This window comes from Bubalus bubalis, chromosome 22 (assembly GCF_019923935.1).
Source record: "Bubalus bubalis isolate 160015118507 breed Murrah chromosome 22, NDDB_SH_1, whole genome shotgun sequence".
NCBI classification, from domain to species: Eukaryota; Metazoa; Chordata; class Mammalia; order Artiodactyla; family Bovidae; genus Bubalus; species Bubalus bubalis.
In genome coordinates, this window is record NC_059178.1 from 28,571,120 (window position 1) to 28,586,136 (window position 15,017).

At 37.1% G+C, this 15,017-nt stretch overlaps 1 protein-coding gene across 4 annotated transcripts in view; it reads left to right on the plus strand.

The window, feature by feature from the left end:
* RBBP8 (RB binding protein 8, endonuclease) overlaps window positions 1-12,635 on the plus strand; it is an 81,775-nt gene extending 69,140 nt beyond the window's left edge. For all 4 annotated transcript variants that reach the window (XM_006079188.3, XM_025273665.2, XM_006079187.3 and 1 more), the window contains 5 exons: window positions 2,411-2,554; window positions 5,963-6,032; window positions 7,942-8,038; window positions 10,779-10,920; window positions 12,225-12,635. In XM_006079188.3, coding sequence (XP_006079250.1) covers window positions 2,411-2,554; window positions 5,963-6,032; window positions 7,942-8,038; window positions 10,779-10,920; window positions 12,225-12,322 — 551 coding nt within the window. In that variant the 3' untranslated portion in view covers window positions 12,323-12,635. The remainder of the gene's footprint in view (window positions 1-2,410; window positions 2,555-5,962; window positions 6,033-7,941; window positions 8,039-10,778; window positions 10,921-12,224) is intronic.
* The last annotated feature ends 2,382 nt before the right edge of the window (window positions 12,636-15,017 follow it).

Here is a 15,017-nt window from a genome sequence, read left to right on the forward strand (position 1 = left end):
CACGAGATCAACTAGACTGAATAGTTGTCACTCTTCACCCTCACGTGTTGAACAGTTAGGACCTGCCACATCAGGATGCAAGGCTAAAAGCAGAGGCATTTTCCAATGATCCTCTGTTAGAAACTGAGGACACTCCGACTGTGTGTGCGTTTCCTGTATTCTGCTGCGAATTCTCCAGTCTACCTGCTCAGGGTCCCAGGTCTTGTTCTTGCTTCTTTTTGTTGTTGTTCTTGCTTCTTATAAAACGCCTTATTTCTCACTGCAGTAAGTGCAGTAAGTGAGAGAAAATTTTAACAGCCTTTTCCTTAATTCTTTGTTCTTTAGTAACGAATAATTATCTATACAATCAAATAGCTGGCTGCCTACAGTGAAAAGGACAATAGTTATTAAAAGGAGAACCTTAACAGTGATTTAGACTTTTTATAGTGAATGACACATAACTTTTTTTTTAAGAAGATGACTTTGCTTTTAAGATTATTTTGTTCCTGGTACCAGTTCCTGATGTTTTCCTATTTTGTAGAAAAGGGCAAAACTAAAGTATGGCAGCTTTGGCTTCTAATTTATCTAGCTAATCTAAGAAGATGATAGCTTCCCAAATATATTTGAAACAAGTAATTTAAGGAGGTGAAATTAGTACTTAAACTAATGAGTGGAGATAATTTTGGTAAATAAGGCATAATGAATACTGTTGCTGCACAGTAGGTCACTCCAGTAAATCAGAGGATTAGAACAATAACAGTTTTTTTTATCTTTCATAGTTTCTGTGCCTCAGGAATTCAGGAAGGGCTGGGCTGGGTGGTTCTATCTCGGTCTCATACAGATGGTGGCTGGAGCTGAACAGCAGAGAACTAGACAGAGGGAGACTCTTGGCTGCTCTCTCATTCAGTCTCAGGGTTTCGCCATGTAGTCTTTACATGTGGGCTAGTTTGAGCTTCCTTACCGCACAGAGACTAGGTTCCCAGAGTAAGCATCCCCAAAGAGCAATGTAGAAGTGCACAGCATTTTGATGATCTGGACTCAGTAGTTGCTCAGGAGGAGGAGTGCCACTATCACATTTATAAGAACAGCAAGGTGGGATAGGAGATATTGTTGAGCCCATACTTAGGAAAAAACAGTCTGCACATTTCACCCATAAGGTAGATTTTTTTCATACTTAGAATTGATGAAATATAAACTTAAAGATGAAACATAACATTAAATGGTACTGCTAATATTCAATTCAAAAAAATTTTTTTATATCTGTGTTCAACTTATTAGATGCTATGATAGATATATATCCTTATATATCAAAAAAGAATGTAGTCTGTCCTCAAGCATTTTACAGTCAGAAGTCAGCAACAAAAAGAAATCATTAAATCATTAACTTACTATGATTTATTGACAGCATATACAGAATGCTTTGGGAATGCCTAGTGCACAGGAATTATTTTTACTAAATTTGATCCTCAGAATGAAAAATGAACAAATGTTTCATCATTCAGTAATTACGGAGACACAATTCTATATCAGGAACTGGAGCAAATAGTAAACAAAAGTACCTGCCTCTTATGGAATTTACATTGTAATAGGGGAGAAACAAGTATTGTGCGCTAGATGATGGTACGTACTGGAGAAAGATAGAACAGGGTGAGGTGCTAGAGCATCTGCACTGGGGGAGGTGGCTGGTAGTGATTATATAGAGTAATCTTGGCAGCTTCCAGTTTTGTCACATTTGTTAGCCAACTGAATTTCTTTCTATTTTTGGTAAACTGGTGTTTTAAAAAATGTGATTATACAGTGGAAATGTATTAGGTTGGCCCAAAAGTTCATTCGGGTTTTTCCATACCATCTTACAGAAAAACCCAAACAAATTTTTTGGCCCACCTAACAGTTAGTACTCTGAAGATGAAATTAGCATTTGCATATCAAATATAGAATTGAATTCATTATTTCTATAACACTGAACTACCAAGTGTTCATAATAATGCGAGAAAATACTTTTCTGATACATTAGAAAAATAAAGAACTAAACAAAACTTTATAGAGGTTTTATGTCAGTTATTTATACACAGATTATTTAAACTTCATATTTATCACCATTTATTATGCTGTATTTTCTCTTCCTCACAATTCCTTTGGTAGTTCCTTTTGGTTTACTATGAATTATACATGAGCTGATAGAAAAATATGTTTTAACATTTATAATGACAGTAACAAAAAAACCAGCATTCTCAACACATAAATAAAGGACAGTTGAAGGCATAACATTAAAAACCTTTGGAAATGTACAGTAATTACCCAGACTTGGGGTTTATTCTTGCCTAATACACATCTAAATTATTTTGCGGCAGTTCTTACAAGTTTCTGTATATTAGTCTACCTAGAAAGCAAAACGCTTACTTGTGGCCTAAGCCGATGCTCTTTCGCATAGATGGAGAAAGAAAGATGAATGATAGCTTGGAAGATATGTTTGATCGGACGACACATGAAGAATATGAGTCCTGTTTGGCGGAGAGCTTCCCCCAGGTAGCAGATGAAGAGAAGGAATTGTCAACTACTACCAAAAAACCAAACAGTAAGGCAGTTTTCTTTCAAATTGTGTTTTTTTCCCATTACACTGAATTTAGTAAAGTAAGTTATCAATCTTATTAACAGAGGCCTAATGAGGTATCTTAACAATTAAAAAAATGTTTATTGAATAAATCTTTTTTCAGTTTTTTTAAAAGATAATTTCAGATTAATAGAACAGTTACCAAAAATAGTTCAGAGGGTTATGCTTCAATGAAAAGAAGATATTTGAATGGCCAGTAAGCACATGAAAAGCTGGTGAACCCTCCTGAACATCAGGGATGGTGACAATACTTCACAGCCACAGAAATGGTTGGATAACATGTATCTCTAGCAAGGGTGAGGAGCAGCTGCAACTCTCGCATTGCTAATGGAGTAGAAAATTGGTTATACTTTGGAAACCAGTTCAGCAGGGGGCTTTTTAAACAGCTTTATTGAGGTCAGTCAGTTTTTTGTAAAGTTAAGCATATACCTGTGTTGTGACCTAGCAATTCCACTGCTCAGTATATACCCACAAAAAATGAAAACATGTTCATACTACTTCACAACAAAAAGGAGGTAACTACTAGACTCAGCAATGTGGATTAGTCTCCAAAATTTGTTGAGCTAGACAAATGCAAAAGATGGAGAAGAATATATGGTATATCATCTCGTTGATATGAAGTTCTAAAACAGACATAACTAAGCTACAGTGATAGAAATTAAATGAGTGACTGTAGGGGAGGGAAAATAAGAGAATGTTCTTGTGCATGAGAGATAACAGAATAGGTAACTTGCATGGACATGTTCACTATCTTGATTTGGGTAGCAGTTACATTGGAATATACACTAGTCAAAATTCATCTCAGTGCACTAAAATAAGTATATGTAAATTATGCCTCAGTAAAGTAGATGGTTTTAAAGTCTTCAGTGGTTTCCCAGTGCACTTAAAATTCAAACTCCTTCTTTTGGCTCCCAAGGCCCATCATGGTCTGGTACTTGCCCACCCAACATCTAACCCTGCCCCCGTCTTTCCCAACAGTTTCCTTTTTTGGCAGATTAATCACACTGTCCTCTTTTTACATCATATAATATACCAAACTTTTTGCCATTGAGGACCTTTACGTAGAACATTCACCATTCGTATTCTTGTCATGATTGACTTCTCTTTAATCATCAGTTATTACCTGAGATATTCAGGTAGGCTTAGCTGTCTGCTTGCTTAATGTCTGTTTCCCTCAGTTCAGTTCAGTCGCTCAGTCGTGTCCGACTCTTTGCGACCCCATGAATCGCAGCACGCCAGGCCTCCCTGTCCATCACCAACTCCTGGACTTCACTCAGACTCACGTCCATCGAGTCAGTGATGCCATCCAGCCATCTCATCCTCTGTTGTCCCCTTCTCCTCCTGCCCCCAATCCCTCCCAGCATCAGAGTCTTTTCCAGTGAGTCAACTCTTTGTGTGAGGTGGCCAGAGTACTGGAGTTTCAGCTTTAGCATCATTCCTTCCAAAGAAATCCCAGGGCTGATCTCCTTCAGAATGGACTGGTTGGATCTCCTTGCAGTTCAAGGGACTCTCAAGAGTCTTCTCCAACACCACAGTTCAAAAGCATCAATTCTTCACTGCTCAGCTTTCTTCACAGTCCAACTCTCACATCCATACATGACCACTGGAAAAACCATAGCCTTGACTAGATGGAGTTGGCAAACTAATGTCTCTGCTTTTGAATATGCTATCTAGGTTGGTCATAACTTTCCTTCCAAGGAGTAAGCGTCTTTTAATTTCATGGCTGCAGTCACCATCTGCAGTGATTTTGGAGCCTAAAAAAAGAAAGTCTGACACTGTTTCCACTGTTTCCCCATCTATTTCCCATGAAGTGATGGGACCAGATGCCATGATCTTCGTTTTCTGAATGTTGAGCTTTAGGCCAAGTTTTTCACTCTCCACTTTCACTTTCATCAAGAGGCTTTTTAGTTCCTCTTCACTTTCTGCCATAAGGGTGGTGTCATCTGCATATCTGAGGTTATTGATATTTCTCCTGGCAATCTTGATTCCAGCTTGTGCTTCTTCCAGCCCAGCGTTTCTCATGATATGCTCTGCATATAAGTTAAATAAGCAGGGTGACAATATACAGCCTTGACAAACTCCTTTTCCTATTTGGAACCAGTCTGTTGTTCCATGTCCAGTTCTAACTGTTGCTTCCTGACCTGCATATAGGTTTCTAAAGAGGCAGGTGAGGTGGTCTGGTATTCCCATCTCTTTCAGAATTTTCCACAGTTTATTGTGATCCACACGATCAAAGGCTTTGGCATAGTCAATAAAGCAGAAATAGATGTTTTTCTGGAACTCTCTTGCTTTTTCCATGATCCAGTGGATGTTGGCAATTTGATCTCTGGTTCCTCTGCCTTTTCTAAAACCAGCTTGAACATCTGGAAGTCCATGGTTCATGTATTGCTGAAGCCTGGCTTGAAGAATTTTGAGCATTACTTTGCTAGCGTGTGAGATGAGTGCAATTGTGCGGTAGTTTGAGCATTCTTTGGCATTGCCTTTCTTTGGGATTGGAATGAAAACTGACCTTTTCCAGTCCTGCGGCCACTGCTGAGTTTTCCAAATTTGCTGGCATATTGAGTGCAGCACTTTCATAGCATCATCTTTCAGGATTTGAAATTCCAGGAACTGGAATTCCATCACCTCCACTAGCTTTGTTCGTAGCGATGCTTTCTAAGGCCCACTTGCCTTCATATTCCAGGATGTCTGGCTCTAGGTCAGTGATCACACCATCGTGATTATCTTGGTCGTGAAGATCTTTTCTGTGCAGTTCTTCTGTGTATTCCTGCCACCTGTTTCCCTCATGCAGTGTAAATTCCATTAGGATGGCAGACCTGGCCTCCCTGTTCTACATTGGCACAATGCTCAATAAATTTTCATAATTTGAACAGATGATAGCAATTAGCTATTTGAGTCTAGACAACTTGAAATTCAGGTCCCTGGGCTTTCATTCTTATTCTGTCACCAGTTTTCTAATAAAATTTTAAAATCATTTTATTTCCTATTTATCAACTACCTTAAAGTCACATTATAAAAATCAACACTACTAATAAGTGTACAGATTAAAACCTATCTTGTTATTGTCATTTAGAGCCAAATGATAATAGGCATCTGAGTAGTTCTTTTAAAGTCTAAAATACTTTTATGGTTATGATTTTCATCTCTTCAGTAATTCTGAGGTGAGATAATCAGCACTGTCCTTATTAGGCAGATGAAAAAGAAAGGAAAAAATTCATTACAGAGAACTTAAACTAATTGCCTAGGGCCTAGAGTATGAAATCCAATAAAAGCAGATGTTTTGGCATATGTTTTTTCTCCCCCCCAAAAAAAACCAAGTTACTTTTCAGTAAGTTCTACATTAAGTTTGTGGTATGCTTGTTTTGTTTACAGCTCCTGGTGATAAACAAGATAAAGTCAAACAGAAAGCATTTGTGGAGCCATATTTTAAAGGTGATGAAAGGTATGTTGGCCTTGGTTAATACCAGCAATATGATTGGAAGTACAACAGAACTATCTTTGTCAGAACATCTCTGAACTGTGAAAATTGCTACTTTGGTTAAAATAGAATGCATATCATTTACCTTCCAACCATAACAAAAATGGAACTCAGGTATAAAAAATGACAAATTTTTAAAATAAGGAAGTTTTTTTTAACCATCACATTCTTTTTTGGATGGTGGTGACAGTTATTTTTTCTGCTCTGTTATAACATACTTTATTCTTACCCTATTTTATTGTGAACTGTATTTGAACTTCAGGAATTTGTTAAATACTGTAACTTGGGCTTCCCTGGTGGTGACTCAGCTAGTAAAGAATCCTCCTGCAATGTGGGAGACCTGGGTTCGATTCCTGGTTGGGAAGATCCCCTGGAAAAGGGAATGTCTACCCACTCCAGAATTCTGGCCTGGAGAATTCCATGGACTGTATAGTCCATGGGGTGGCAAAGAGTCGGACACGACTAAGTGACTTTCACTCACTAACTGGGTGGCAAACCTTAGGTTTGTGCTTCAGAGTTATTTTAGGAGAATTTTTAAATCTTAAAAAAAATTTAAACAGAAACAGATGAGATTCTGAGCAAAGGACATGACTAAATTCTGTATAAACTTAAGAGTCCATAAACTTTTTGAAAGAAAATATAGTTGTAGCAATATTGTTTTATCACCTCTTTCTCAGCCTTCCTTTTTAAGTTCACTGTTGATCCATAATTGAGAGTTGTTGGATTTAAGCACAGTAAGGACCTAGACTCTTAAACGTTTTGAAATAGAGCACTTAAAGCTTTCCTTTGAAGAACAGCACTGCCAACTATCAAAATACCTTAAAAGAGTAGATGTGATACCCACAAGTCATTTTAAAATATCTGTTTTTTTGACTCAGACTGATTAAATTCACTGGGGTTATTTCTGTTATAAACAAATTATGATGTTACATAAGTCTTCGCTTAATTATAAGTTTGGAGTTTTCTATATTGGGCTTCTTAAAGCAGGATACAAGTATATTAATAAAGATTCCTGATTGCTTTTTCTGACCAAAGTACCGCATACCCATTACTCCATAATACCTCAGTAGCTTTGACCCTTCCTAGGTTTCCAGTGGTTCACGGTAGGATCTGATCCATTTAAAGTGAAAGTGTTAGTCACTCAGTCCAACTCTTTGCAACTCCATGGACTGTAGCCCACCAGGCTCCTCTGTCCATGGAATTCTCCATGGCAATAATACTGGAATGGGTAGCCATTCCCTTCTCTGGGGGATCTTTCAGACCCAGGGATCAAACCCAGGTCCCCTGCACTGCAGGCAGATTTTACCATCTGAGCCACCCAAGCACAAATGATAGTTGTGCCTAATGTTTTGAAGAATTTAAGGTGGACAGAAGCAACAAAAGAAACTGTTAGAGAAAATAGCAAATTCATGCAGACAAATGAATCTGTTCTTTGGGGAGAAGCAGGTTAGCCCTGATACCTGGTTTCATAGTACTAGAAACTGAGTTAACAGAGACAGTGGTCTCTCTCAGTTATGTTACTGAATACCAGTTACCGAGTTTAATAATACAGCATTCCTTTTTAATTAGGTTGTTTTATATTTTACCACACAACCTAATAACTAATTTCAGCCAGCCAGAGGCAAAAATAGGAAGTAATAGTTATCTTTTTCAGTTAGAAAAAAGTATCTGTAAAAATACCTGATATGTAGTAGGCACTTAATATTTTAGTGAAGAGAGAATGAAGAAATGCTTTTGTCTCTCACATACTGAGGAAGCATTTCAAATAAAATGAATGAATGGGGATTATTTTTCCTTTGGATGCTCACGTTTGCTAATTTAAAATGTAAGCCAAAGGTCTCTATAGTAACAGATAAATTTATTTTTTCCCCAGAGAGACTGAATTACAAAATTTTCCTCATATTGAGGTGGTTCGGAAAAAAGAAGAGAGAAGAAAATTGCTTGGACACACATGTAAGGAGTGTGAAATTGTAAGTACAAATGTAAACTCTGTTATATGGGGTTTCTTTGAAGTTATGACTTCATGTACATGATTTTAAAATCATAGATATAAACCATATTTGTATCTAGAAACAAGCTTGAGCCAAGAATAACAGAGTAAGTACATAGAGTATACAGACTGGCTGGGACCTGAGAGAGAAATGGAGAGGAAAGCCTCCATTTCTCTTAGAGTCTCTGTAAGCGAATGAGGGGCCTCAGTACTGGTTCTTACTTCCGGCTTAAGACATTTACACCGTTTGTTTTTTCTCTACTTATTTGTATTTCTTTTAATTTTTTCCCCTCGTGTTATATTATAGTGGAGACTTTAATACATATATTATTGGGGAAATTTTCGATATTTCAGTCAGAAACTTTGCTGTAATATTTTTTACTTAAACACCAGCACTCTCAGGAAATGAGGTATACTCATAATTGTTTTTCTAAATAACCAGTACAACCATAAGCTCTTTTTTTTCTTCCCTAAACATTTTCCTTTCTAAAAATACAATGAACAGATTCCACTTCATCCTTAGAACCCACCTGCATTTCCCCTGTTTACTTTGGGTGTCTTGGACTAGATGTATATCTTGAAGTAGATTGTACTAATTGTCCTCTTAGTGAAGAGTCCTAGGCAGGTTCTGTGTTTTTCTGAAACTTGCTGTTTTTGTTTATTCTTTTTGTTTCTTCCCTTGCTGTCCTTTAGCCGTTGGATACTTGTTTCCAGCAATGTATTTATTTCCCCCTTAAATTTTATTTTTAAAAACTAAAGCTAGAAAATCTCATGCACAGAGGAGCCTGGTGGGCTGCAGTCCGTAGGGTCACACAGAGTCGCGTGTGACTGAAGTGACTTTGTCTGCGTGCACACACACACACACACACACACACACACACACATTCACACAAGCACATTAAAGTTCTGTGTGAATAGGTTACAGTGCAGGTAAGCATTTGGTGAGACAAATGCTCTCATAAACTTGAGTGAGAGTGTAAATTGAGATCACTAATTTGGAAAGCAGTTTAGAGATAACAAGCAAATGTATCTTGAGTATCAGTGTATCATGAGTTTTCATAATACAAATTGAATATATCATGATTTCTTAACTAAGGAATGTGATCTATACTAACTGAACCTCCAGTTTTTATAACTAGAACTAAAATTACCAATTAGAAAAAACTCTTTCACTGGAAACTCTTACTTTCCTTCTCAGAAATCATTTTTTTGTGTGTGCTGTTATCCAGTGTCTGAAAACATTGTTTCATGCATTTTATTCTTTTTTTTTAAAGTTTTTTAATATAAAGGGTAAATCTGTTCCCTGTTATTCCTTCATGACCAGGAGTCAAAGTGCCAGCCACATGTATCTAAATACTGTCTGTCTGCTTACAGTTCTGAAATATTTCCTATTTCATATTCCATGTGAAATATTCAGTGAACACGCAATACACGTGTGGCTGTGTAATAGTCACCTCAAATTTCACATCATAAAGCGAGCATACACTTTCTACCTCCAGTTCTCAGACCTTACCTCTAAGCCTTCTATATGTCCATTCTCCTAGTTGTTTAAGCCAGAGATCTTTTAGGTATCTTCTTTCATCTCTCATATCTCAGTAATGGATCTACCAGCAAATCCTATTGATTGTCTGTTCAACACAGCAATAAATGGTCTCTTCTTCCAAATGATCTTCTTAGAATAAAAGTTAAATCATGTCAGTCTTCTGCCCAGAATCTTTAAATGTCGTCTCCTCTAAGAAATGAAATCAAAGCCCTTATCAAGGACAACAAGCTCACACCCCGTGTCCTCTCTGACTTCATCTTCTGGCACTCTCCCACCTGCTCGCTGTGTTACAGCCACCCTCACCTACTGTTGTTTTGTCTGTGTGAAAGAGAAATATGTTAAAACCTTCATTTAAAAAAAAATTCTGATCCTAGTCTGCCACTTGCAATAGGTGATATCTTTGATAAAATATCACTTGGATTTTCAGTTCCTCAAGTGTAAAACAGAATTAGCTGGATTGTGTGATCCAGTCATCTGTGTTTTATCAAACTTTACACCATTGCTTTGTTTTCTTTGGATCTAGAGCTTGAAGACCTGTATAGTTTTCACATAGAAGTTTTATCTTTCTTTGCACGAAGTTTAGGGTCTTTTTGGTCACAGTTGCAAAAAATAATATGCCTTTGATCCTAATTGATAGATCTAGTTTAAAAGGGCAAAGTCATGAAGCCTACAACCTTCAGAGCTAAACTTTTATTTTAAAAAATAGTGAAAGGAAAATCACTTCAAAACATACGCTATATCCAAATAACAGTTGAGAAATGTGCTGTTCAGAGCACAGACCTTGGCTTTTTTGTTACTGGTCTGAGAAAAATTAATAGTTTGTATGTATGTAAATCAGCTCAGTGCTTCACACTGAGCACACTCACTGTGGAGTTCAGCTGGCTTTTTTTTTTAGTTGTAATACTATTGATGAAGGATACAGTATGTTGCCTTACACTGTGATACAAGCCCTCTTCTTTGTGGAGCAAACATTTCACAGACCACTAATTATTATCAGTAATTTATAGGTAGTAATTTACTGGTAGGTGGTATAACTTACTAATATTATCCATAGGAATTCATTTTCCTTAGCATGCTTAATACTTTAGTAGTTTTTTTAGCTTCTGGTTTTTAATCAGTAAGCATAACACTCCATTTATTATTCCTCAGTGGAAAACCTAACCAGTTTTATTATCAGTATTATGCAGATTTTCCAGCAGAAGAAAGAGAAAAGAAGTTGGCTTCCTGCTCAAGACACCGATTTCGCTACATTCCACCCAACACACCAGAGAATTTCTGGGAAGTTGGTTTTCCTTCTACTCAGACTTGTATGGAAAGAGGTGAGAGTATAGCTTATGACATTTTGGAACTTTTTAAAAAAATACTGTGTATAATATATATACCCAAGTCTAAACATTAAACTTTTTCTTCATGGTTCTCTACCTTCTGCTATAAGTTGAGAGCCAGTTTTGTGGCACAAATACAGTTTTCTAAAGATAAAAGGCTTACGTTTAACTCTTCAAATAACTTCATTGGAATCATTGTTTACAAGCATGTTAATGAACTGTGTATGTGTTACCCTTCTTTTTTTAATCATTCAAATTTAAGAAAGTAATTTCTCTTCTGTCTAGTCATCGAAATGGCTTTTAATAAAGTAACTTTACAAAAGTTGCCAAAGTTACATTGTTGAAAAGCATCTTTTTTTTTTAAGAGGCTGCTGTGAATTTGGATGTTAAAACTTCACTTATCAAGAATGCTAGTTATTTATAAACCATATTTGAGTAAAAAAGACTTTTGTTTGGGAAACTGTTAACATGCAACTCACTCCTTCAAATACAGCACTTACATTTAATAGAATCGAAGAACATACGCAGCTTTAAAGCTCCAGGTTTCTTAGCCGTAAGAAGCTTTTCCAGAAGATGCAAAGTCTATTACAGGTGTTACCATACTTCCACTTTCCCTTTAGCAGGTCCTCTTTGACGTGATGTCTCTGCTTGCTCATCAGATAGAATTAGTCTGGATAGAGCCTGTGTTTGCACCCCTGATAAGTTCTCAGGGTATGGCAGACACAGTCCTCCCTGAAAACTACATCATGGAGGAGACACCCTTAGGAGAATCAAATAGTCTGAAGAGTATAGGGACCATGTTATCGCATCTCATAGCTACTGGAAAAAAGTCTTCTTGATAAGCACCTACATTTATCCTAACAATCGAAAGATCATATTTAACACTTGTCCCCATTTGCACCCAATGGGAGGTAGAATAGGAAAGTGCCTAACAGCCCCAGTTCTGGAGTCAGATGTTGGCAGAGTCCCCACTCACTTGCTTCCCAGCTCTAGGAACTTGAGCGAGTTATCGGACTTCCCTGGGTCTCCATAAGCTCAGCTGTGAAATACGCGTAGTGGAAGCTACTGCAGAGGACTATGAGTTATCCCAGACAATGTTGTATACAGCACACTTGATAAATGTCTGCTGTTATTTTTAGTACAAATGAGAAAGCTGATGCTAAGTCATTCATCATCACAAGCGGCTAATAGAAAAATCATGTGAACTTAAAAGGCATGACATGAGACAGATGTTGACTGGATATATGCTAAAATATGTATGTTGCAAATATAGTCTAAATTTGTGATTTATTTTTAAGGTTACATTAAAGAAGACCTTGATCCTTGTCCTCGTCCAAAAAGACGGCAGCCTTACAATGCGATGTTTTCTCCAAAAGGCAAAGAGCAGAAGACATAAATGTTGAAGCAAAAACAGAAGAGAGGACAATTTTCTTTTTAGTTATTTAAAGTTGGTGTTAAACATTGATTTTTTTTGATCTCCTGTAAACTCGTTTATAAATCATTTTTCTATTGAAAGTGTTTTTAAATGGCATTTACTCATCACACAGACAACTATTTAAAAATGTGGATAAGTTTATGTTGTATTTTCTTGCTTTTGCACCTTGAAAATAACAAGGTGCTTTTATTTTGCACTCTAAATTAAGAGTTGTTTATTACTTTATTTGGTAATATGTAATTACAATTTTGAAAATACATTTGTTGTAGTCTGATTTGTTTCCTCTCTTCTTTTTACTCCATCTTCCCTTGCTGTTCACATTCAGCAGTGACTTCATGTTAACATTACAGATTTTTATTCTCCTATGTAGATCATTTTAATCCCCAACTTTCAAGTCTTTTTTAAAATGCTAAATTTTAATATTCCTTTAACTTTTCAACTTGAAGTACTGTTCTGTTGGAGAAGGAAATGGCAACACACTCCAGTATTCTTGCCTGGAGAATCCCATGGACAGAAGAGCCTGGTGGGCTACAGTCTATAGGGTTGCAAAGAGTCAGACACAACTAAAGAAATTTAGCATGCACGCACACACTATTCTGTAGTGAATTCCTTTCAAAGTGACTACAGATAACTTTCTTTCCTTTGCCATGTATTATAGATTAACATCCTCTGATCATAATATTCCAGCCTCATCTTCCTCATTGATCAGGGTTAAATGACATCAGTTTTATGTTTTCACAGGATTAGAAATCACTGATATGTAGTATCTACTTATATGCTAGACCCTCTTTGTACATTGTTTGGCTCTGAATGTGATCTTAGTTCTTTTTATAAACAGCTCTATCATAGCTTCTATTCAGCACTTCTCTTCTCTTCCCTTCCCAGATTGTTTATCCTGTGTTTGATTTTTGTTCTCTGCTGGCAGTCAACTAATCTCTCCCAATAATAGCCGCTCACTGGTCACCTACTATATGCCAGGAACGGTGCTGCACTCTTCACATAGTTTTTTTCTTTTAATCTTCAAATAATCTTGTGAATTTATGAATCAATACTAAGCTGTAAAAAAAAAAAATCAACCCCCAAATCAGATTAAATAACAAATGACTAGTTTTTTTTTTCTCATGTTGAAAAGTTTGGAGATCAGTGGTCCAAAGCTGGTCTGTGCCCTCGTGGTGGACCCAGATTTCTTCTGGCTTTCTGCTCTTTCATACTTTATATGTGGCCTCCATCCTTTTATTAGTTATGCCACCTCTAGCATCATGTCCATGTTCTAGGCAGGTAGAAGAGAAAAGAAAAAAAGCACACATCATTTGTTTTTGTCCCTCTTTAAAAAGTTTTCCACAAGGCCCTTTGCAGTGACTCGGCTACCTCTAATAACAGGTGAAGTTCAAGCTCAGGGTTGCCTGATTGAAGAATCAGCTTGTTTAGCGCTTCTGACAGGCGGGAGTCAGAAACACCTGAGTTGGAACAGGGCACCACAGGATGAGCAGTTACAGCTGTATGTGTCTATAGTGATTTGGTTTTTTAAAAGGTAACATAAGCAGAGACAATAGGAGATTGTCTACCTGATAGTGGCTTGATAGCATTCCAACCCCTTAAGCAGCATTTTTCATTTCTCCTCAGTTACCCTGTGAGATTGGGAAAGCTGAGGTCTCTTTCCACTGTTGATCAGCTCTACCTTTAAATGAAGTAACAGACACTTTTTAAAAACACTTGTCACATACATTTAAATGGAGAAGTGCAGTTTGGTATTTAATATGTATGAAAAGACTGTCTTCATTTGTAAAGCATCATAGATGTTAAACAGTATTTTCATACAGACATGTATCAATCACTGTATGTAGTTACATAGTTTCAAGTTGCCCAGTGAGCTTTTCAAAGTTGAAGACCTGTGATTTAAACCTTTGAAAACATGCAAAACATCTGTTGGCACTTTAGATTAACACCTTTCCTGCCTTTGACAGGCATTCTGATTAAACCATCTGAAACCTAAGGTTGTCAGAGGTAGCAATCTAAATGAGTTAATCATGGTACCCAGATACATACAGAAGATAATAACATGCTACCTAGAGAAAAGAACAAGTGAAGCAGAAGAATATTCCTAACACCTTTCATGTACTGAAAAATTTCCCCAAATCCAACTGGAAAGGCAGCTATTAGTAGGCTTAACATATTCGTAACTCAATTTAAATTGCATCTAGCTTATGTATTTAAAAAATCGGAGAACATTCTTAGGCCCTCTAAAACAACTCTGAAAGACTGCAAAGATTTTTCCCTAGGTCGTCTTTAATTCATAATGTAATTGCCAAAAAGAAATAGTGTTGCAAAAAGCTATTACATAACACTGGTAGGTTTATATAGCATCACGGACTCAGTGGACATGAATTAGCAAACTCTGGGAGATGGTGGAGGACAGAGGAGCCTGGCAGTTCACGGGTTTGCAAAGAGACATAGTTTAGTGACTGAACAACACGTTTCTTAAGCATTCATCAAAGCACTTTTATCTTTACCAGGTATAATACATACAAGTATTGCTACTGCTACTGCTGCTAAGTCGCTTCAGTCGTGTCCGACTCTGTGCGACCCCATAGACGGCAGCCCACCAGGCTCCCCTGTCCCTGGGATTCTCCAGGCAAGAATACTGGAGTGGGTTGCC